Source organism: Nycticebus coucang, chromosome 14, assembly GCF_027406575.1.
Source record: "Nycticebus coucang isolate mNycCou1 chromosome 14, mNycCou1.pri, whole genome shotgun sequence".
NCBI lineage: Eukaryota > Metazoa > Chordata > Mammalia > Primates > Lorisidae > Nycticebus > Nycticebus coucang.
In genome coordinates this window covers 7,187,552-7,210,413 of record NC_069793.1, presented here as the reverse complement: position 1 = coordinate 7,210,413, position 22,862 = coordinate 7,187,552, and the positions used below count along the sequence as shown (strand labels likewise).

General features: G+C 48.1%; 1 protein-coding gene across 5 annotated transcripts; it reads left to right on the top strand.

The window, feature by feature from the left end:
- The first annotated feature begins 1,148 nt into the window (after nt 1-1,148).
- Nucleotides 1,149-22,305, top strand: DHCR7 (7-dehydrocholesterol reductase). 5 transcript variants are annotated; one of them, XM_053561869.1, is made up of 9 exons: nt 1,149-1,253; nt 11,168-11,298; nt 13,843-13,946; nt 14,552-14,774; nt 16,153-16,243; nt 17,088-17,301; nt 18,832-19,036; nt 19,749-19,880; nt 21,134-22,305. In XM_053561869.1, exons 3-9 carry the CDS (start codon nt 13,849-13,851, stop codon nt 21,596-21,598), a joined length of 1,428 nt encoding a protein of 475 aa, XP_053417844.1. In that variant the 5' UTR covers nt 1,149-1,253; nt 11,168-11,298; nt 13,843-13,848; the 3' UTR covers nt 21,599-22,305. The 5 variants fall into 5 exon arrangements, with proteins under 5 accessions (XP_053417844.1, XP_053417843.1, XP_053417846.1 ...); XM_053561868.1 differs by having other exon boundaries at nt 1,192-1,296; XM_053561871.1 differs by having other exon boundaries at nt 1,204-1,224.
- The last annotated feature ends 557 nt before the right edge of the window (nt 22,306-22,862 follow it).

Genomic DNA, 22,862 nt, shown 5'->3' with positions numbered 1-22,862 from the left:
GACATGCAGATCAGATCTCTCTGCCATTAAGGCCTGTCACCCTAGCTGCTGGGTGTGTGGTCAGCAGACACCTTAGCTGCGTACCCCTCCAGGGCTGCCTCACCCAATGCCATGTGCTTGCAAGGGTGGCCGGTGCCCAATGACTAATGGAGGCAAGAACATATGGCTGGCCATTCGTGCCCAACAGGACAACTCCAATGGGCTCTCTTATCACAGGAGCTTCCTCAGAGCTTGGCAGAAGCTCCTGCCTGCACTGCTGCTTTCTCCCATTCCTCAATCCTGCTTCTTTCCTGCACATTAGTGTGATCACTAACCAACATCTTACTCTAAACCACCTCAGAGTCACTTCCAGGGCTCAGCTTATGACTGTCTTGTAGCAAAAGCCTTCCCTGACACCTCTAAATGAAGCTGGCGCCTCCTACACTTGAGTCTTTTTTTTTTTTTTTTGCAGTTTTTTGTCAAGGCCGGGTTTGAACCCGCCACCTCCGGTATGTGGGGCCGGCGCCCTACTCCTTGAGCCACAGGCACCGCCCCTACACTTGAGTCTTATCCAGCTTCATTTTTCTCCATTCTACCTTTCATCTTCGGACATCCTGTTTACTCGTGTTTATTGAGGATCCCCTTCCTAAGATGAGTCCCAAGAGCAGGTATTTTATCCGTTGTGCTCATCACTGTGTACCTAGGGCCTAGAACAGCACTTGGACACACTAGATGCTCAATAAATGTGTGTCGCGTGCCCTTGAAGCCCCAGGGGCGAGGAGGAAACTGAGGCACCGGGAGGCCCACGCCCTCCACGTCTGTGGATCAGCGAGTCACGTCCGCAGCGTGGCCCACCGGGCCTCTACCCAATCCCAGCCAGTCTTGGGTGTTCCCGGCCCTTTCTCTCCCCAGACCCAGCAAGCGAGCTCAGTCGTGGCCCTTTGAGATTCCGCGGCGGTGCAGTTGGGATCCGGCCGGCGCCTGGGGTCTGGAAGGTGAGGAGGCGGGGCGGGCCAGGCCGTCAATCTTCCTCTTGTCGCCGCCGAGTGGCGCGGGAGGTGGGCCGGGAGTCAGCTCAGGTGCTTCGGCCAATCGCGGCGCGCAGGGCTGCCGGCCGTTCAAGGCCCGCTTACGATTGGTCGCCGATCGCATCACGTCAGACCGGAGGCGGGACTGCAGGAGGCCCCTGCACGGCCGGGACGCGGGCGGGACGCGGGTCTCTGCGGAGCGCAGTGCCGCTCACGGGTGAGGGTGAAGCAGTTTGGGGTGTCCAGGTGAGGTGGGGGCTCCCAGGAGAGGTGGCGAATCCGTGCTCAGGTGCGCAGGTGAGGGGCCAGAGTGGGGGTGAGGGTAGGAAGGGGTGCGTTTGCTTTGGGGCAGGAGGCTGTGCTCAGGTGAGGAGGGAGCGCGCGCAGGTGGAGAGGGTCCTGCTCTCACATGAGCAGCTGGTGCTCAGGTGAGGCAGGGCCGGAGGTTTAGGGGCGCCCGACGGCCCTTGGGGGGAGGAGAAGCTGAATTGCTTTACTAGGACCGCGGGCCTTGATGTGTGGTGGAAAGTGCGGCGAGGGTGGAAGTTCTCAGCCTCCTAGGACCCCAAGCCGAGGATCAGGGTTGACAAGAGAGGAGAAATTCCACACGGGCATCCTGATTTATTTTGAATGAAAGTTTGCTCTTTGCAACGGTAACTTTCTGCACAGAGGGAGGAGGGATGGAGGCTGGCAGGGTGGTACATTATTCCACCTGCAAGATAACCTTCTCTTGAAAAACCAGGATGGTTGGCAAGGTGAAAACTCAATCAAGTACTATTAAATCTTGGAATATTGCTAACAGAATCTTCCTGTGCAACTGCTGCTTTAATAAAAAAGAAAACCAGTGGTAGATTTATGTAGTAGATCTACGTAGTAGCTGTGAACAAGATGTGACAAAGTGAAGCAGCTGTGTTGCAAAAGAAGTTGGATTTGAACAAATTTTTGAAAAGAAATTGAAAGAGGGAGAGTGGGTATATATTATATAATAACTTGTGGAACAGTCTGGAAGAATTTACATTAAAGTTTAATGACTCCTGGGGATGGATAGGAGTTAGGAGAAAAGGGCCTTTTTCGCTTTTTATTTTTTTATTTTTTATTTTTTTTATTGTTGGGGATTCATTGAGGGTACAATAAGCCAGGTTACACTGACTGCAATTGTTAGGTAAAGTCCATCTTGCAATCATGTCTTGCCCCTATAAAGTGTGACACACACCAAGGCCCCACCCACCTCCCTCCTTCCCTCTTTCTGTTTCCCCCCATAACCATAATTATCATTAATTGTCCTCATATCAAAATTGAGTACATAGGATTCATGCTTCTCCATTCTTGTGATGTTTTACTAAGAATAATGTCTTCCACGTCCATCCAGGTTAATACGAAGGATGTAAAGTCTCCATTTTTTTTAATGGCTGAATAGTATTCCATGGTATACATATACCACAGCTTGTTAATCCATTCCCGGGTTGGTGGGTATTTAGGTTGTTTCCACATTTCGGCGATTGTAAATTGAGCTGCAATAAACAGTCTAGTACAAGTGTCCTTATGATAAAAGGATTTCTTTCCTTCTGGGTAGATGCCCAGTAATGGGATTGCAGGATCAAATGGGAGGTCTAGCTTAAGTGCTTTGAGGTTTCTCCATACTTCCTTCCAGAAAGGTTGTACTAGTTTGCAGTCCCACCAGCAGTGTAAAAGTGTTCCCTTCTCTCCACATCCACGCCAGCATCTGCAGTTTTGAGATTTTGTGATGTGGGCCATTCTCACTGGGGTTAGATGATATCTCAGGGTTGTTTTGATTTGCATTTCTCTAATATATAGAGATGATGAACATTTTTTCATGTGTTTGTTAGCCATTCGTCTGTCATCTTTATAGAAAGTTCTATTCATGTCTCTTGCCCATTGATATAAGAGATTGTTGGCTTTTTTCATGTGGATTAATTTGAGTTCTCTATAGATCCTGGTTATCAAGCTTTTGTCTGATTGAAAATATGCAAATATCCTTTCCCATTGTGTAGGTTGTCTCTTTGCTTTGGTTATTGTCTCCTTAGCTGTACAGAAGCTTTTCAGTTTAATGAAGTCCCATTTGTTTATTTTTGTTGTTGTTGCAATTGCCATGGCAGTCTTCTTCATGAAGTCTTTCCCCAGGCCAATATCTTCCAGTGTTTTTCCTATGCTTTCTTGGAGGATTTTTATTGTTTCATGCCTTAAATTTAAGTCCTTTATCCATCTTGAATCAATTTTTGTGAGTGGGGAAAGGTGTGGGTCCAGTTTCAGTCTTTTACATGTAGACATCCAGTTCTCCCAACACCATTTATTGAATAGGGAGTCTTTCCCCCAAGGTATGTTCTTGTTTGGTTTATCAAAGATTAGGTGGTTGTAAAATGTTAGTTTCATTTCTTGGTTTTCAATTCGATTCCAAGTGTCTATGTCTCTGTTTTTGTGCCAGTACCATGCTGTCTTGAGCACTATGGCTTTGTAGTACAGACTAAAATCTGGTATGCTGATGCCCCCAGCTTTATTTTTGTTACAGAGAACTGCCTTAGCTATACAGGGTTTTTTCCGGTTCCATACAAAACGCAGAATCATTTTTTCCAAATCTTGAAAGTACGATGTAGGTACTTTGATAGGAATGGCATTGAATAGGTAGATTGCTTTGGGAAGTATAGACATTTTAACAATGTTGATTCTTCCCATCCATGAGCATGGTATGTTCTTCCATTTGTTAATATCCCCTGCTATTTCCTTTCTGAGGGTTTCATAGTTTTCTTTATAGAGGTCCTTCACCTCCTTCGTTAGGTATATTCCTAGGTATTTCGTTTTCTTTGAGACTATGGTGAAGGGAGTTGTGTCCTTAACTAGCTTCTCATCTTGACTGTTATTGGTGTACACAAAGGCTACTGACTTGTGGACATTGATTTTATATCCTGAAACATTACTGTATTTTTTGATGACTTCTAGGAGTCTTGTGGTTGAGTCTTTGGGGTTCTCTAAGTATAAGATCATGTCGTCAGCAAAGAGGGGGAGTTTGACCTCCTCTGCTCCCATTTGGATTCCCTTTATTTCCTTGTCTTGCCTAATTGTATTGGCTAGAACTTCCAGCACTACGTTGAATAGTAAAGGTGACAGAGGACATCCTTGTCTGGTTCCAGTTCTAAGAGGAAAAGCTTTCAGTTTTACTCCATTCAGTAAAATATTGGCTGTGGGTTTGTCATAGATAGCTTCAATCAGTTTTAGAAATGTGCCACCTATGCCTATACTCTTCAGTGTTCTAATTAGAAAAGGATGCTGGATTTTATCAAATGCTTTTTCTGCATCTATTGAGAGGATCATGTGATCTTTATTTTTGCCTCTGTTAATATGGTGGATAACGTTTATAGACTTGCGTATGTTAAACCAGCCTTGCATCCCTGGGATGAAGCCTACTTGATCATGATGAATGACTTTTTTGATGATAACCTGTAATCTATTGGCTAGGATTTTGTTGAGAATTTTTGCGTCTATGTTCATGAGTGAGATTGGTCTGAAATTCTCCTTTTTGTTTGGGTCTTTTCCTGGTTTTGGTATCAGGGTGATGTTTGCTTCATAGAATGTGTTGGGGAAGATTCCTTCTTCCTCAATTTTTTGGAATAATTTCTGCAGTACAGGAATAAGCTCTTCCTTGAAGGTTTGATAGAATTTTGGAGTGAAGCCATCTGGACCAGGGCATTTTTTGGTTGGAAGCTTTTTTATTGTTTCTTTGATCTCAGTGCTTGAAATTGGTCTGTTCAGGAGCTCTATTTCTTCCTGGCTGAGTCTAGGGAGAGGGCGTGATTCCAAATATTGATCCATTTCTTTCACATTGTCAAATTTCTGGGCATAGAGTTTCTGGTGGTATTCAGAGATGATCTCTTGTATCTCTGTGGGATCAGTTGTTATTTCCCCTTTATCATTTCTGATTGAGGTTACTAGAGATTTTACTTTTCTATTCCTCGTTAGTCTGGCCAATGGTTTATCTATTTTATTTATTTTTTCAAAAAACCAACTCCTTGTTTCATTAATTTTCTGAATGATTCTTTTGTTTTCAATTTCATTGATCTCTGATTTGATTTTGGATATTTCTTTTCTTCTACTGGGTTTAGGCTTAGATTGTTCTTCTTTTTCCAATTCCATAAGATCTCTTGTGAGATTGTTGATGTGCTCTCTTTCAGTTTTTCGAATGTAGGCATCTAAAGCGATGAATTTTCCTCTCAAAACTGCTTTTGCAGTATCCCACAGGTTTTGGTAGCTTGTATCTTCATTGTTGTTATGCTCAAGGAAGTTAATGATTTCCTGTTTTATTTCTTCCTTCACCCATCTGTTATTCAACAGAAGATTGTTTAATTTCCATGCCGTTGGGTGGGGTCGAGCATTTTTGTTAGAGTTGAGTTCCACCTTTAGTGCCTTATGGTCTGAGAAGATACAAGGTAAAATTTCAATTCTTTTGATTCTGTTGATATTTGTTTTGTGTCCCAGGATATGATCAATTTTGGAGAATGTTCCATGGGGTGATGAGAAGAATGTATATTCTTTATCTTTGGGATGGAGTGTTCTATATGCGTCTATCAAGCACAGTTGTTCTAGGGTCTCATTTAAGTCTCTTATATCCTTGTTTAATTTCTGTTTAGAGGATCTGTCCAGCTCTGTAAGAGGAGTGTTAAGGTCCCCTGTTATTATGGTATTATCAGATATCATATTGCTCAGACTGAGTAAGTTCTGTTTCAAGAATCTGGGAGCATTTAAATTGGGTGCATAGATATTTAGAATTGAAATGTCTTCTTGTTGTATTTTTCCCTTGACCAATATAAAGTGACCATCTTTGTCTTTTTTGACTTTAGTTGCTTTAAATCCACATGTATCTGAAAATAAGATTGCAACTCCTCTTTTCTTCTGAATTCCATTTGCCTGAAAAATTGTCTTCCAACCCTTGACTCGGAGCTTGAATTTGTCTTTTGAAGCCAGGTGTGTTTCTTGCAGACAGCAAATGGATGGCTTGTGTTTTTTAATCCAGTCAACCAATCTATGTCTCTTCAGTGGGGAATTCAAGCCATTAACATTTATTGAGATAATTGATAAGTGTGGTAGTATTCTATTCGTCTTATTTTGTGAGAGTCCATTGTTTAGTTTTATCTTTTGCATCAGTGTGGAGGTTTGGTTCTGTCCTTTAATTTCTGAGTTCTTACTTTGCTGCTGATCCATTGTGGTGGTCAGTGTGCAGAACAGGTTGAAGTATTTCCTGTAGAGCTGGTCTTGTTGTGGCGAATTTCCTCAATGTTTGTATATCCGTAAATGATTTGATTTCTCCGTCAATTTTGAAGCTTAGCTTAGCAGGGTACAGAATTCTGGGCTGGGAATTGTTCTGTTTAAGTAGATTAAAGGTAGATGACCATTGTCTTCTTGCTTGAAAAGTTTCATTAGAGAAGTCTGTGGTCAATCTGATGGATTTGCCCCTGTAGGTCAACTGGCGCTTACTCCTGGCAGCTTGCAGAATCTTTTCTTTTGTCTTGACTTTGGACAGGTTCATCACAATGTGTCTTGGAGAAGCTCGGTTAGAGTTGAGGCGACCTGGGGTCCGATAGCCCTCTGAAAGCAGTGTGTCAGAATCTTTGGTGATATTTGGGAATTTTTCTTTTATAATATTCTCTAGTATGGCTTCCATTCCTCTGGGGCATTCTTCTTCCCCTTCTGGAATTCCTATAACTCGTATGTTGGAACGCTTCATAAAGTCCCATAATTCTGACAGTGAACGTTCTGCTTTCTCTCTCTTCTTTTCTGCCTCTTTTACTATCTGAGTTATCTCAAAAACTTTGTCTTCTACTTCTGAAATTCTTTCTTCTGCATGGTCTAACCTGTTGCTGATACTTTCCATTGCATCTTTAAGTTCCCTGATTGACTGTTTTATTTCCTTCAGCTCTGCTATATCCTTTTTATATTCTTCATATCGTTCATCTCTGATTTGATTCTGTTTTTGGATTTCCTTTTGGTTATTTTCCACTTTATTAGCAGTTTCCTTCATTGTTTCCATCATTTCTTTCATTGTTTTCAACATGTGTATTCTAAATTCCCTTTCTGTCATTCCTAACATTTCTGTATAGATGGAATCCTCTGCAGTAGCTACCTTATGGTCCCTTGGTGGGGTTGTTCTGGACTGGTTCTTCATGTTGCCTGGAGTTTTCTGCTGATTCTTCCTCATGGGTGATTTCTTTTATCTGTTTCCTTGCCCTAATTTTCCTTTCACTTCCTCTTGCTCTTTAAGTTCTCATGCCTGTGGACTAAGGGTTACAGGACCAGAAGGGTGAGAAGGTTTAAGAGCAGAAAAGGAATGAAAGAAAGGAGGACCGAGTGATAAGGAAAAAAAAAAAAGAAAAATAGAGAAAGGAGAGGGGGTGGGTAAAAGGAATATTGACAAAAAGAAGAGAGGCACAGAAAGAGGGAGACAGAGCAATATAGGTGTACAGTAGGGTACTTTGATACAACCTTAAAAAAAAAAACTACCTTCTGGGGGTGCCCAGTTGGGTGGTTCCCTTGAGGTCAGCAGCTCTTTGCTAACCTGATCAGACACAGTACCACACCTCCACCAAGTAGAGAGGAAAGACAAAAATGCTGTAAATCAAACCAAAACAAGCAAACAGAAAACTTTACGGGATAAAATTGGCTGGAAAAATCAAATAATAGCGGTAGAAACACTAACAAAAATGAAGTTCTAATTATTGAAATAGGCAGCAACGGGAAATTATAATTAAACTAGAAAAATTGAGAAAGAAAAAGGATCTGTATGGAAAAGGTTGAACTTAAAAAACAAAACAACAATCCACAACATCAAAATAAAAAAAAAAAAACAACCAAACACCCCCCTCCAATAAAAAAAAACACAACCAAAAACAAAGCAGTATGTATATGTTATTGAATATTGTCTGGGCAACACGTCGTCTTCTGGGGTATGAGATGTTAATCACAGTTCTGGTACGACTGGAGGCTGCTAGTTTCTCAAACCCCAGCAGGTAGACACACTAAATCTCTCTTCAGCCCACTTAAAAGGCACTTTGAACTTGTTCACTTACTGAGCAGAAGCTTTCTCAGGGAAGTGCTTGTCGCTGGAATCCCTGCTGAAGTGGCTATCCACTTACCCTGTGTGTCAAACTGGTCTCCCTCTGCCCCCGAGGGTTAGGGCTGCAAGGTGGCTCAGACCCCGCCCTTAGGCTACTTGGTCCCTGGGTTACCAGCTCCCACCCAATTCCAGCTCTGCGACCCTGAGGGCGGAGCTTGCCGGGGCAGATCGCTCACAATGTCTGCCTGTGACCCAGAGCCAAACACTATTAGCTCCGTATGGCTCAGCGGCTCAGACTGGGGCCCTAGACAAAGGCCAAAGTTCTCCGCACTCCCGCTCAGGCTCTCCCCAAGGCAGTTCAGCTGAGGGCCAAGTCCAAAGACACCAAAACAGTTCACAGGTAAGGCCTTTCTGGTTTGCAGTCTCGCTGCTACTGAACTTACAGTTGCGGGCGGGTTTAGATGGATTGAACACACGTGACCACTTGCCGGTTTTCCACTGTTTTAGTCCTCCTCTTGGGGTCCAGAAGTCTCTCGCTGACTCCCTGTATCCTCTCAGGGGTGATGATAGGCAGATCCCACCAGCCAGAGATGCCTGGAGTCCTATATCCCCAGACTCACGGTGCCCAGATGCAAGGAAGCTGTTACTCGGCTGCCATCTTGCTCCGCCTCCCGCTTTTGACTTTTAAACTTGTGTTTCAGTGAGCATGTTTTTTTTTTTTGCCGTTTTGGCCGGGGTTGGGCTTGAACCCACCACTCCTGGTATATGGGGCCTGTGCCCCACTCTTTGAGCTACAGGCACCTCCCGTGTTTTTCTTTTCTTTTCTTTTTTTAGACAGAGTTTCATTGTGTTGCTCTTGGTAGAGTGCTCTGGCGTCACAGCTCACAGCAACCTCAAACTCTTAGGCTTAAGTGATTCTCTTGCTTCAGCCTCCCAAGTAGCTGGGACTACAGGTGCCCACCACAAACACCCAGCTATTTTTTGGTTGCAGTTGCTATTGATGTTTAGGTGGCCTCAGCTGGGTTTGAACCTGTCAGCCTCTGTGTATGTGGCTGGTGCACTGAGCTACGGTGCTGAGTGAGCACATATTTTGTGACTTGAAAGCAGAAGCGTATAGCTTCTGTCAAACTCCATATTTACCTTTTATAATCAGAGATCAGGGTCTCTGGGCATTTATTTCCACCTGGGGATCATGGCTATTTCTAGAGGCCTGAGAAACTGCCACTTCCCAGCAGGGAACCTTGACTCTCTTAAAGTGTACCAGGCCGGCCCCCTGCCTAGGAAAGAGTTCTCCAGCTCCAGGACCTTGAAGGAGTCACAGGGTAAAGGAAGCAGTCCTTGAATTTAGCAAATGAGGCTTTGCCAGTCACACGTGAGAGCTGAGTGACCACACAGATTTGGGGGGCAATGAGTGGAAACACTGCAAGTAAACCCAAAGATCACCCCAAAGGCTGGCCTCCTATGCCTTGGGTGTTGGGGTCGGGTGGGGCACACACCCTTGTTTTTTTTTTTTTTTTTTAACCATTTGACACATTTTTATCACAGTGGTTAACATAGCCTTTCCGGCGTTATCTCAGTTACTGTGCCAAAACATTTACATTCTACATTTACCAAGTTTCGCAAATACCCCTGTAATATGCACCACAGGTGTGATCCCACCGATTCCCCTCCCTCTACCCACCCCACACACCCTTGTTAAAGCCACCCCTGTTCCCAGAATTATGGCTCTCAAGACTCTAAGAGCTGCCTAAAACATTTTTGTTACTGTTTTATTAATTTTTTTAAAAGTGCATGTATACTAGAAAAATTAGGGGAAAATAAAGGGAAAAACACCAAGTTTTGGTATGTTGCCTTTTTTTTTTTGAGACAGTCTCACTATGTCACCTTGGTAGAGTGCCATGGCGTTACAGCTCACAGCAACCTCAAACTCCTGGGGCTTAAGTGATTCTCTTGCCTCAGCCTTTCGAGTAGCTGGGACTATAGGCACCTGTCACAATGCCCAGCTATTTTTTGGTTGCAGTTGTCGTTGTTTGGCAGGCCTGGGCTGGGTTCGAACCTGCCACCTCTGGTGTATGTGGCTGGCTCCCTAGATGCTGAGCCACAGGCACTGCACCGAGCCTGGTGTGTTGCTTTTGAAGAGTCATTTTAAAGATACATTGTAACTCACCAATAAGACATCAGACAGAGTAAGCTTGTTCTTTTTTTTTTTTTTTTTGTAGAGACAGAGTCTCACTGTACCGCCCTCGGGTAGAGTGCCGTGGCGTCACACGGCTCACAGCAACCTCCAACTCTTGGGCTTACACGATTCTCTTGCCTCAGCCTCCCGAGCAGCTGGGACTACAGGCGCCCGCCACAACGCCCGGCTATTTTTTTTTTGTTGCAGTTTGGCCGGGGCTGGGCCTGAACCCGCCAGCCTCGGCATATGGGGCTGGCGCCCTACTCACTGAGCCACAGGCGCCGCCCAGTAAGCTTGTTCTTTTTCACAGTTGGTGAGTATTGTGGATGGGTGTGTCCTTATTTATCTCATTTTCATATTATTTAGTTGTTTACATTATTTTGCAAATATATGCAGCAAACTCTGATGGAAATTCTTGCATCTGTGTGTTTACATAGCCCTTAGTATATTTCCAGAATAAATTCCTACCTGCTGGGTCATCTTCTAGGTCTACCTGACCTCTAGAAGTAGCTCTCTCTCCCTCACCAATTCTGAGTTGTATCATTCTTTTTCATCTTGAAATCCAGTTGGGGGCATGTCTATTTTTCAGTCTCTACCACTTGTAAGAGTAATACATTTCTAAATGGACTATCCCGCTGCCCAAGTCATAACTAGCATGAGAGATAATCAAAAGACTGATTGTTTTAAGCCACTGAGTTCAAGGGTGATTTGCTATGCAGTTGATAACCAAAATACTCTGTGGCTCAGCAGTTTGGGCTTTGCAGCCTTCCCTACCTGTGTGACTCTCATCTGGGTGAGCCCAGTTGAGCCCTGGCTGGTGCTGGTGACAGTGTGGACCAGAGCTGGCTCTCTCAGGTGAACACTCAGGGGTCCTGGACACCGTCAGCTCCCTGAGGGTTTTCCCCTTCACTGTGTCCCCTGCAGGGCTGTGTTCAGTGTGTGCAGAAGCTTCAAGCAGGCCTGGTGGAACAGGAGAATCCAGGCCTTTTAAAGGGGCCAGTTCAGGAGGGAAAGCTGCCATTTCTGCAGTGAAGACACGGGACAGAAGGCTGAAGGTAAGTGCGTCTCAGCACTCTTGACCCTGGCGCAGGCTGTGACTTTGTACCTTTGAAAAAGTAAAAACGAACTGGTTAGCTGTTCTCAAGCGTTGACTGCTGTGTGTGCATCTTGGGGGTAAAATAGAGCACACCCGCCTCTGTTTCCAGCTATGTACTGCCAAGACCTTACTTATATGTTTATTACAAAATTCATTGCTTATGACAGATAAGCTGACTCCGGGGTGAATGAACTCTGTAGTAAGATAAAAATAGTAATTTGGACTTGTCTTAGTCCCTAGAAGATAGACACACTTTGTCCTGTTGGCAATATTCTCCATTTGACTTTTCCATTACTAAGTTCTAAAGATATTTGTTGCCTTACTTTTTGCAATTTTCCAGCACATTAGATAATTGAAGGATAATGCTGGTGCCAAGCATTGCCTCCATGGGGCTTGTCTATGACTTGGGGTAAGAAGAGTGGCAGGTGTGTTCATGGGGGCTGGTGATGAAAACAGGGCAGTGTGAAAAATCAGGGTCAGGAGCTGGGCACTGACCTGCTAAGTTTGGGTTGGAACCAGTGAAAAAGACTCCATCAGGACAAGCCTGTGGTGTTGCTGGTCAACAAGAAGGGACAGGAGAGCCTCTGGAGGGGACTATGGAATACAAGCTAGGTGATTCCAACATTGATGTTGCTTAGGGTATAAAATACCTCTTTTGGCATTTTGTCTGCTTCGATTCTACGAACTTGAGTGACTGCCACTTGCCAGGCTCTGCATTCAATGTCAGGGGTGCTGCAGAGAGACGGGGTCCCTGCCCGTCGAGAACGCTTACCCCTGCCGTGGACATCTTAGGAGCTTCACAAACTAACCCGTGTGAACTGAATTAATGAGACTCCACTTCTCATACTGCATAATGAAAATGTCTTTCATCATTGAAAGTTGTTAAATGAATGGAAATTTTTTAATCCAAGTGACAATGCTAACACTTAAAAAAACATGAGAATGTTAAAAGATTTACCACAAAGTTCTTTACCACATCCCACAGTCCGGCTGGGCAGCAGCAAACTTTTCATTCTTTTAGCTATTTTTATGTTGTTTATCTAGCTATTTCTAAGTAATTTGCTTTCATTGCCCCCAGTTTTGCAGACTTCCTTCTGCACATCATAGTCAATAGCCATAGTGTACATGGTTGAGCCAAGTAATGTCCTGTAAGTATGGTTTGTTTTCTTTTCTCCCCTTGTATGACTTTTTATTTTTCTTGCTTACCTCACTTTTTCCATTTGTTTGAGTTTCTGTGTATCTGTTACTAATTTTTCTCAGAATTCTCTAACAGAGCTGTCAAGCATATCAATTTTTCTGCACACTCTAACATAGCAAAACTATTTTATTTCTATTCTTTTCCAGCCATTCCCCTTGTGCCAGTGTGGACCTCAGCAGCCGTCCTGGACCTTGCTGTGGCCCTGCCCCTGGGCATCCCTTGGGCAGTGGTTTTGGACCCCACTTCCTTGGGTCTCATGCCATCTTCTTTAAATACTAGTTCACTTGGGAATAGAATTCTAGGTCAAGAAAAAATTTCCCTCAGAATACTAAAGTTTTTCATCGTTATCTTCTAGAATCCAGCTTGCTGTTGAGAACGCCAAGGCTACCGTGATTCTTAATACTGGTTTTTCTCTGAAAGCTTTTAAGAGCATCTTTTTAAAAAGTCTGATATTTTAAAGTTTCACAGTTCTGAACATGTTCTGGAAGTGAGGGTGTCGCTATTTCCCCCAAATTACAACCATGTGGAGCAGCTGTGGGTACCTACAGAATTCTCTTCCCTGTCCCCTGTTTTCATAGGGTGATTATTGGGCACCACTGGTCTAATTATGAGAGCCACTGGTCTAGTTCCTGGTACTGAAGCAATGCAGGGGACTCAGGATTCCTGCTCTTGGGGTACTTATGTTCCCCTGGGGGAGCCAGGGACAGACTGCACACATGTATACAAATAAATAATTCTATATGGTGAGGAGAGTTGTTAAGAAAATAAAAGTCCTAGGTGGAGGGCTTTGGCAGGGAACCCAGGGAGCAGCCAATTTACATTGGCTAGAAGGAAGGTCTCCAGAGGAAGGGACATTTTTCATGAGCCCAGAACAAGGACACCTGCAAATGTGTGCTAGGCAGAGGAAGTAGCAGGCCTACAAATGGGGTGAACTATATTCAAGGATGAGTAAACATCCCTGTGTCCCTGAACAGAGGGGGCAGTGGTAGAGTGGGGTGTACGAGGTGGGGGGGTAGAGGGGTAGTGGGGTAGGCTGTAAGAAGTGAGAGTGTTCTGAGGATGAACTGAGGCCAGCAGGAGCAGGCATGGAAAGGCCAGGTGGACATGGCCGCAAGCTCCAGGGGGGAGAATCTAAGATGGGACTGTCCCTCCCTGGCCAGAACCTGCTGTTGGGCACAAGGCACACTGGGGAAGTGGACGAAGGAGACCAGCCCCTCCAGGCCCTGAGAGAGGGGTGGACGCAGGAGGGAGAGCTGGTGTCTGTTCTCTGTGGGACAATCTGAGCAAGGTGTCTCCTTCCCGCAGGGCCTAATGGCTGCAAAATCCCAGGCCAGCACCCCCAAAAACAAGAGTCCAGGCAGCGTCTCCAATGGCCAGGCTGCATCTCAAGGACAGTGGGGCCGTGCCTGGTAAGGATCTTGCCCCTTCTCCCAGTTGCAAAATATACTGGTCTTTTAGAGGTTTTTAGCCTTTGGGATTTTAAGTACCCAAAGGAATAAATGACTTATGAAACATTTTTTTATCATCAAGTCTAACCTATTCAGGTTCCCAGAATAAGAAATTAAAAAAAGAAAAACTAGGATATGCCATCCTCAAACAAGGTAGAAGGATATGGACTTTCAGGGCAACCTGTTCTCTCCCACTGCCCTGGGTTGGGACGCTGTTGTCATGCTGTTTGCCATAGAGTGATGGGACCTTGTGTGGGCCACAGTCTTCCCTGGCCGGAACTGAGCAAGCCAGGGTGGCAGTGAAAGGCCTTCCTGCTCTTGTGTCCTAGGCCCTGGGCTTCTCAGGGGCACCCACAGATCCGTCCATCTGCCGATGGATGGCAGTGGGGCAGGCAGAAAGGGTGGCTCCTTCCGCAGCGGGGAGGGGAGGGCGTGGCACTAGAGCTGAGCCTTCCCTCACAGTGCTGTGGGCTCAAACAGTGGGCCCCCCACATGCGGCCATCTCGGACTCCTGCGTGAGGTCAAGGGATCAGGGGCCCACGTGACCAGCTGCATCTGCCCTGCAGGGAGGTGGACTGGTTCTCCCTGGCGAGTGTCATCTTCCTGCTGATTTTTGCGCCCTTCATCGTGTACTACTTTATCATGACCTGTGACCAGTACGGCTGTGCTCTGACTGCCCCTGTGGTGGACATCATCACTGGGCATGGTCGGCTCTCAGACATCTTGGCCAGGACCCCGCCTGTGACGACGAAAGCGGCCCAGCTCTATGCCTTGTGGGTCACCTTCCAGGTGAGCACCCTTGCCCGTGGGGAGTGGGCCCTCCTGCTGGGATCATCCTTGCCTTGTCTAGAATGGGGGATCCTGACTCGGGTTGACATTCAGGTTGCCAGGACCCAGCAGGGCCTTACGTAGACTCAGACGTACTTGGGTTTGTTGTCAGATACAGAACAAGAGGCACCTGTTGGCATCAGTGTTCAACACACCTTAGTGGGTACCTAGAAGCAGTTCCAGAGCGTGCCCAGCCCTATAGGAACAAGCTGGGGATAAGGAGTGAGACTCGGGAGGGCCCGGCCAGCTGGGAGACCTTATACACAGTAGGAGGCGTGTCTTGCACTCACCCATGGGAAAGAGCATCCCTACCCTGAAGAGAAGCTTTCAGTTACCAGAGATACTGCTGGCAAATGCCAAGACCTTTGTCTCCCATGGTGTGAGTTCCTGAGGAAGGGTTTTTTTTTCACAATACCCTTGGCAAAAGCTGCATTGCTCATTGGCTGAACCCATGATGATGTTTCCAGTTAAACAGTACCAGAAGAAGGCAGGTGCCTGGGTTTCCCCTCCTGCGAGGAAGGCTTGGGTCATCATTTGCTGTTTCTCCCCAGGGTCCAAGCTTTTGGGCTTCACAATCCTTCTCGGTTCAGGTCTCTTTGTCCCTTTGGGTAAAACCATGGCAGGAGCAGCATGAATCGCAAAAAGCAGAAACACCCATCCGTTTGTCCACAGACGGAGGGGCACACTGTGTGGTCTGTCTGTCCCTGGCAGTAGAAAGGAATGAAGTTCTGGCACATGCGAGGGCGTGGGTGAACCCTGAACATACCGTGCTAAGGAAGCCAGCCACAGAGGCCATGTGCAGTGTGATTCCATTTACATGAGATGCCCGGAGTAGGCAAATCCATAGAGACAGGAAGGTCTGTGGTCATCAGGGGCTGCAGGGATGGGGAATTTGGAGTAACCTTGAAGGGGCCTGGAGATCTCTTTTGCAGTGATGAAAAAGTTCTGGAATTAGCTAGTGTTGATGGTTGCAGAACCTGGTGAATACATTAGAGGCCGTTGCATTGGGCACTTTGAATTGGTGAATTTTATGGTGTGTCAATTATATCTCATTTTTTAAAATCCACCCCCCTCAACAAAAAGTAACTAAGGTGTGTGTACTCTCCTGAGAGGGTGAGCAGGGCCGGAGGCGTGGGGGCACTTCAGTGCCTTGGCTAGTAGGGGAATTTCCTGTTCAGGAATCTATTCAAATCCTTCAGGGAACCTGCAGTCCCAGCTCCCAGGAGCAGCAGCCTCTTCTGAGTAAGACCAAACATAGGGTTTTTCATTTCTGCGCTATGTTGAAATGGAGTCCACTCTCCAGGCTGCAGGCAATTTGGTGTAACATTTTCTGTTACAGGTGCTTTTGTACATGTGGCTTCCTGACTTCTGTCACAAGTTCCTGCCTGGCTACGTAGGCGGCATCCAGGAGGGGGCTGTGACACCTGCAGGTTAGCCCCCTCCCTTCCTTCAGCTTCCCCTCAGGGCTGTAGTGCCCTGCCCCCTTCAGCCCAGGGACTGCCCTCCCCTTGTCGCTTCCATCCTAAGGCTTCTCCCAAAATAAAAATGAGTTTAGCCTGTACCAGGCCTCAAAAGGATTGAGGGGAGCTGCGGCCATCCCAGATACAAGGCTAAATGTCACTTTCCTCCGTAAGAAGCCACTGATGGGCTCTGGCCCCTTCCCTGTTCCCACGGTAAATAATGTGATCAACTCATGGGGCAGTTTCCTAAAAGACCACCATGCCCAGCCTCAGTGGCACCGTGTTTGCGAGGAGGCCTTGTCAATGCACCCCTCGCCATTGCTGAGAGCCTGTGAAGAGCCCAGCTTCATGCTGTGTGGGGTGCAGACAGGAAATCCATCCTGTCCCTGCCCGGGGGGACTGAGACTCTCCCTGATTTTTACATGGGGAGCACTGGCCTTCTCCACCTGCTTCTGCCATTCAGCCCCACCCTCCCTGACAAACCTCAGGCCTGTCACTCGGCCTGTGTTCACTTGAGGAGACTTAGAACCCGAGGACTAGAGTCACCTCCTTGTCTTCTTCCAAGGACTCAGTGGGAACAGTTGGTTCCTCAGCCACTTGTGTGAGGGATGCTGTTGGCCTTTTGTCCTGGGAGTCTGGGATAGGTGCAGATGCTGACCAGCCTCTGTAGGGATGGTGTCAGGACACTGAATAAGGGCCTGGGCAGCAGCAAAGGCCCAGGAAGCAGTTGGGCCCTTCCAGGCATGTGACTGCCCATCCAGGCCCCTTGCTGCGGGTCAGGGAAATGCTCGACTTCTGCATTTCCCCTCTGCAGGGGTCGTGAACAAGTATGAAATCAACGGGCTGCAGGCCTGGCTCATTACGCACCTGCTCTGGTTTGCCAACTCCCACCTCCTGTTCTGGTTCTCGCCCACCATCATCTTTGACAACTGGATCCCGCTGCTGTGGTGTGCCAACATCCTCGGCTACGCTGTGTCTACTTTTGCAATGATCAAGGGCTACTTCTTTCCCACTAGTGCCCAAGACTGGTATGTTCTTAGTAGAGGCTGTGCCTGATGGGGGAAGTTCTGTTCTTGCCCCGCGCTTGTCTCTGCTGCCCTGGTTGGGAGGCTGGAGAGTCCTGAGGACTGAGAGGCCTCGGAGGGAGAGGGGAATGGAGCCTTTTTGACCCTGGGGCATATCCTTTCTGAATGTCTGGAGACTTCTCTGGCCTTAGGAAGAATGCAGCTGACAGTGACTGAGTCATGGCCTATAGGGCCATTTTGGGAGCAGGGAAGCTGGAAAGACAACTGCTGGATGGAGGCAAAGGCAGCCCATTCACTGCCTCTTAGTAGTGAGTAGTGAATGTGGCCTGAAACAGTCTAAGTGAGGGGTCTTTTTGTCTTAGTAACTTTAACGTAACAGCTTCCCAGGAAAGCCCTTCTAGTCGGTACCCATTCTTACGTATGTTGGGCTTGACAGTGGTCAGACATTCGTCTACCCCACCATCCACCTGCCCATCAATTGATCCAATACCCATCCATCCGTCTATTCATCCATCTGCCCACCCATCCCCCTACCTATCCATGCACCTGCCCATCCATCTACTCATCCATCCATTCATCTGTGCCATCTACTTGCCCACCCGTCCATCTGTCCATTCATCCATCTACCCATCCTCATCCATCCATCCATCCACTCATCCCATCTCATCCATCCATCCGTCTCCCCATCCATTCATCCATCTACACACTCACCCTCTCATCCATCCATCTACCCACTCATCTACCCACCCATTTCCCCATCTAGCTGTCCACCTACTCACCCTTCTGTCCATCCATCAATCCACCCACAGATGTTTGGTGGTTTTCTTATAGACAGTTGTAGGCAGTGGAGCTCGCAATTTAGTCCAGAAGACCCAAAACAAAGTATATATTTCCTCTGTTACACCGAGGCTCTTGGGAAATGTCTTTGGAGGATGGTACTTACTAGCTTGTATGTTATCAAATAATGAGGCTGGCCTTCTTCCCATGGCTTGTGGGAGCCTTGTAATCAATCACATCATTTTAGACCATGTGTTTTGCTTCTGTCTCTTTAGCCTAACTGAAGGAACTGGCCTTGAAAATAGGATTTTCTAACCCAGAAATCCCTATGTGTGAACAGCAAGCACATGGCTTTGGACAGGATGCTTTTTTTCATTCTCTACTTTGGCATAATTTGTAGCATCACGGGGCCAGGAGGGGCCCAGATGCCCCGAGTCTACTTCACACCACGTGTGTGGGCTCCAGTAGCACGTTTAGCCCCACTGAGCCAGCCCTACAGCTCTCTGTGCCCTGCCTGGCACTTGAAGTCTCCCTCCTTCCCCAGAGTAGAGTGGCATATTGAGGGCTCACATCTGGCTAAGGATATCTCTGCTGACCACAGCTGAATAGAAAACAAGAAAACATTAGGGTATTGGGGAGTCGGCCAGGTGGGTCCTGGTGGCTCACGCAAGCTGTCGGGACCCCAGGTCTTGCTAAGCATGTGTGTGCTGTGAGATGTGCTTACCCACTGAATATATCTTCGATTTCTATTTTTAGCAAATTCACAGGCAATTTCTTTTACAACTACATGATGGGCATTGAGTTTAACCCCCGAATTGGGAAGTGGTTTGACTTCAAGCTGTTCTTCAACGGGCGCCCTGGGATTGTTGCCTGGACTCTCATCAACCTGTCCTTTGCGGCTAAGCAGCAGGAGCTCTATGGCCATGTGACCAACTCCATGGTGTTGGTCAATGTCCTGCAGGTACCTGTTGGGACCAAAGGGGTAAAAGCACTGGCGCTTGCTGGGCCCTGAGAAAATCTAAAAGCCACCTGGCCTGGGAAGGTCTCCCATGGGGATGGCACTTGGGAAGGATCTGGAGTGAGTAGGCATTGACCTGGTCCGGTGGAGGCAGGAGGGGGTGCTCCAGGTGGAAGGAATGGCCCATGCAGAGTCCCTGTTGTAGGAGACTGAGGAATGTCCCGAGTCCTAAGCAGAGTGTGTTCAGGAGCTCAGAGCCAGGTGGGCCTGGAGATGGATAGGGCTGCATTGTTTGGGCTCTGTGGGCCTCATGGAATCTTTATCTTGAAAACAGCAAGGCCCTGCACACATGTGCTGAGCAGGGGTGGAGTGTGGCAGGGATCAGGTTTGTTCAGAAGGCCCCCACGGAGCTGAGGGGAGAGCTGGGTGGAAGGGCCCTTTGTGGGTGAAGAAGGCCCTGTACGTCTCTGGGGTGGCAAGGACAAGATGGCAGGTGGGATGGGGGTGAATGCAGCCCTTTCTTCTGCAGGCTCCGTTCCAGGCACTAAGAGCTTGGCCTGGATGTAACCCCCAGGGCCATGGGCTTGGGGGAGTAAGGATAAAGACTCCTGTACTCCCCACTACCCTTGGCCCTCCCATGTCCCGGGCATGGCAGGAAGCTCCTGTCTGTGCTCCAGGAGAGCTGGGTCGGTCAGTGGCTGCCCCTGTATTATAGGCCATCTATGTGCTGGACTTCTTCTGGAATGAGGCCTGGTACCTGAAAACCATGGACATCTGCCATGACCACTTTGGGTGGTACCTGGGCTGGGGAGACTGCGTCTGGCTGCCATACCTGTACACACTGCAGGTGAGGAGGGGGCAAGGCAGGTGGGGAGCCCTTCAGAAGGCGGGTCTGGTCCAGTGAGGCCTCTGCAATTCAGTCCTCAGGTGACCCAGCAGACACAGGCCATGGGCTAGGGTTTGTAGCCCACGTGGGAGCAGCTCTGTTTTGAGCCAGCAGTGTGCTGGGTGCCCATGCGAGGTGGATGCTTGGAAACCCTAACAGATGCTACTAGCTGCCTCCAGCAGTGTGGAGGCCAACCCAGAAAGGGTACGCCCCAGGGCTCTGGCTTAATGGGCAGAGTGATGGAATCAGTCAGGATTGGAGAGAACCGTGTGGAAAGGCTCTGTCAGAGTTCAGGTCATGGCCAGTGAGGTGCTGGGTGTTATAGCAAGTCCATGGATGATGGTGGTGCAGGATCTGGACAAACAGGACGCTCGCAGCAGAGTGCCCGGCCGAGGGGAAGAGCCCCGTGTTTACCAACGGTGGGTGCTCGTTTCCCAGCCTGGCCATTACAGGCCCTCTGGCTCTGTGAACAACCCAGCCTGGGCATCTGTAACAGCAGATCTCGTTTATGTAGCTCTTGCCGTGTGCCAGCCCTTGTTTTAGCCTCCGTGTGCACGTTATGTGTATGTAAGCATTTTTTCTGTACTGTCATATATACGTATTAGGGTTTTGGAATGAGGCCAAAAGAGAAGTAGAATCTGTGTGTGTGTGTGTATAAGAGGAAGAACTTGCCTGGTGAGTTCAGACTCTTCAGGGCAGCCTCAGGGTGCAGGGCAATGCTGGTGTTGCCGATGTCAGGGGCCTGCTATGGCAGAATTCCCTCTGCTTCAGGGGAAGTTGGTCTTTTAAGGCCGTCGGGTGATTGGACGAGGCCCACCCACCTTGCAGAGGGCTGTCTGCTCTACTCAGTCTGCTCTAAAAATACCTTCCCTACAAATAGTGTTTGACCAGACATCTGAGTATAGTGGCCTGGCCACATCGACATTCAAAACTGACCATCACAACATCACATTCAAGTTATATTTCTTATGTTGCATATTTTATATTTTCCCTACATAGGATGTGAATGTGTGTGTGTACGTACAGAGGTAGATAGGCAGGTGGGTTTTTACTCGTTGGAGGCCCACAGTAACCATTGGGGTAGGTGCTTTTACATAAGAGGAAACCGAGGCATGATATGTGTCAGAGGCAGAGCCAGGCTTTGTCCTGGGCATCTGGGCACCTGCCTGCTCCCCCAGGAGGCACCCCGTGACGCCATCCCTCTTGGCCCCCAGGGTCTGTACTTGGTCTACCACCCCGTGCAGCTTTCTCCTGCACATGCTGCAGGCGTCCTGCTGCTGGGCCTGCTGGGCTACTACATCTTCCGCATGGCCAACCACCAGAAGGACCTGTTTCGGCGCACAGATGGCCGCTGCCTCATCTGGGGCAGGAAGCCAAAGGCCATTGAGTGCTCATACACGTCTGCCGACGGCCAGAAGCACCACAGCAAGCTGCTGGTGTCGGGCTTTTGGGGCATGGCCCGCCACTTCAACTACACCGGCGACCTGATGGGCAGCCTGGCCTACTGCCTGGCCTGCGGGGGCGGCCACCTCCTGCCCTACTTCTACATTATCTACATGGCCATTCTGCTGATCCACCGCTGCCTGCGGGACGAGCACCGCTGCGCCAACAAGTATGGCAAGGACTGGGAGCGTTACACTGCTGCCGTGCCCTACCGCCTGCTGCCAGGGCTCTTCTAAGGGACTGTCCCCAGGGGAAGCCCTGGGGGGCTGTAAGGAGCATATTCAGCCAATACCGTGGTGGGGGGTGGGCTAGCAGCCCAGCTCCACCTTCTAGGAGCCTCAGTTTACTCATCTGTGAAATGGAAAGAACATGGCACCTGGCAGATGTCCAGTAACTAAGGGTGCTCTTTTCTTTCCTCTTGTCCTAAGGGGAGTTCTGAGAGTTTACACCAGCTGCCTTTTTACCAGCAGAAATTGATTTCTCCATTCAGTGTCCTTTCATAGCCCTCTGGGGACAGAGTTTCTTTGTATTGTGAGCCCAAGCCACTCCACTGCCCAAACTAGTATGTGGCACTTACCAGGATGTCTTCCAGCTCCCCGTGAATGCGACTGCACTGACTCTTGCTAAGTAGAGTTGACGTGGTGTATATAGGATGGACCAGGTATCAGGGATCGCCCTTCAGCTCCAGCAGCCTCGGCCCATCTGCCCTCCTCAGAGCCGTCTCCCGCTTGCATGTGACTGTGCAGACTCTGACTCCAGCCACCCAGAAACTGTCATCATCCAGGGGCCTTGGTGGCCCTTTTTCGTGAGATGACTGTATCCCAGGCTCAGAGAGGGAACCTCCTCTCAAGTGTTTTCTTCCCTCAACCCCAGGGCTTCTGTAAAACTTTTTAAAAACAGTATTCTTCCAGTAGAGTTAATCTTTACATTAAACTTGCCCTGTTAAAATAAATGACTCTGTGGTTTCTGTCTCATGAGGGCTCTGAAGACCAAGAAGCATGTGATTGGATGTGTGAGTACAGCATCAAAGTGTGGGGCACCCACCTGAGTATTCAGGTGAGAGTTACCACCTCCCTGCCCCCAGGTCAGCCCTTTTGGGGGATATTTTGGGGCTGGGTGTGGGAAGTCTACACCCAGGGAGGAAACCCTGCCTGTCCCCAGCAAGTCAGCAGAGAAGCCAGGAAGATGGCACCAGATTTGTCTTTCACGCAGAAAAACCAGTGAGGGAACCAGCTGTGAGCCCAGGGCCAGGGCTGGGAGGCAAGGCAGCGGGCGCCGGTGTTGCTTGAAGTTGGAACTGGTTGACAGAACCAGCTGCCGGCCCAGCCTGGGACTACAGCCATGATTTCCAAATGTTGGTCTCTGCCCCACCCACTTGAGGAGGCAGGCCTAAAGGGCCCCAGGCATCCGAGGTCCACGCACCACACAAGTGATTCAGTGTGGCCCTGGATGGTGCTGAGCAGAGCTGACCCCTCCTTTTCTTCCCAGACATGGAGCAAA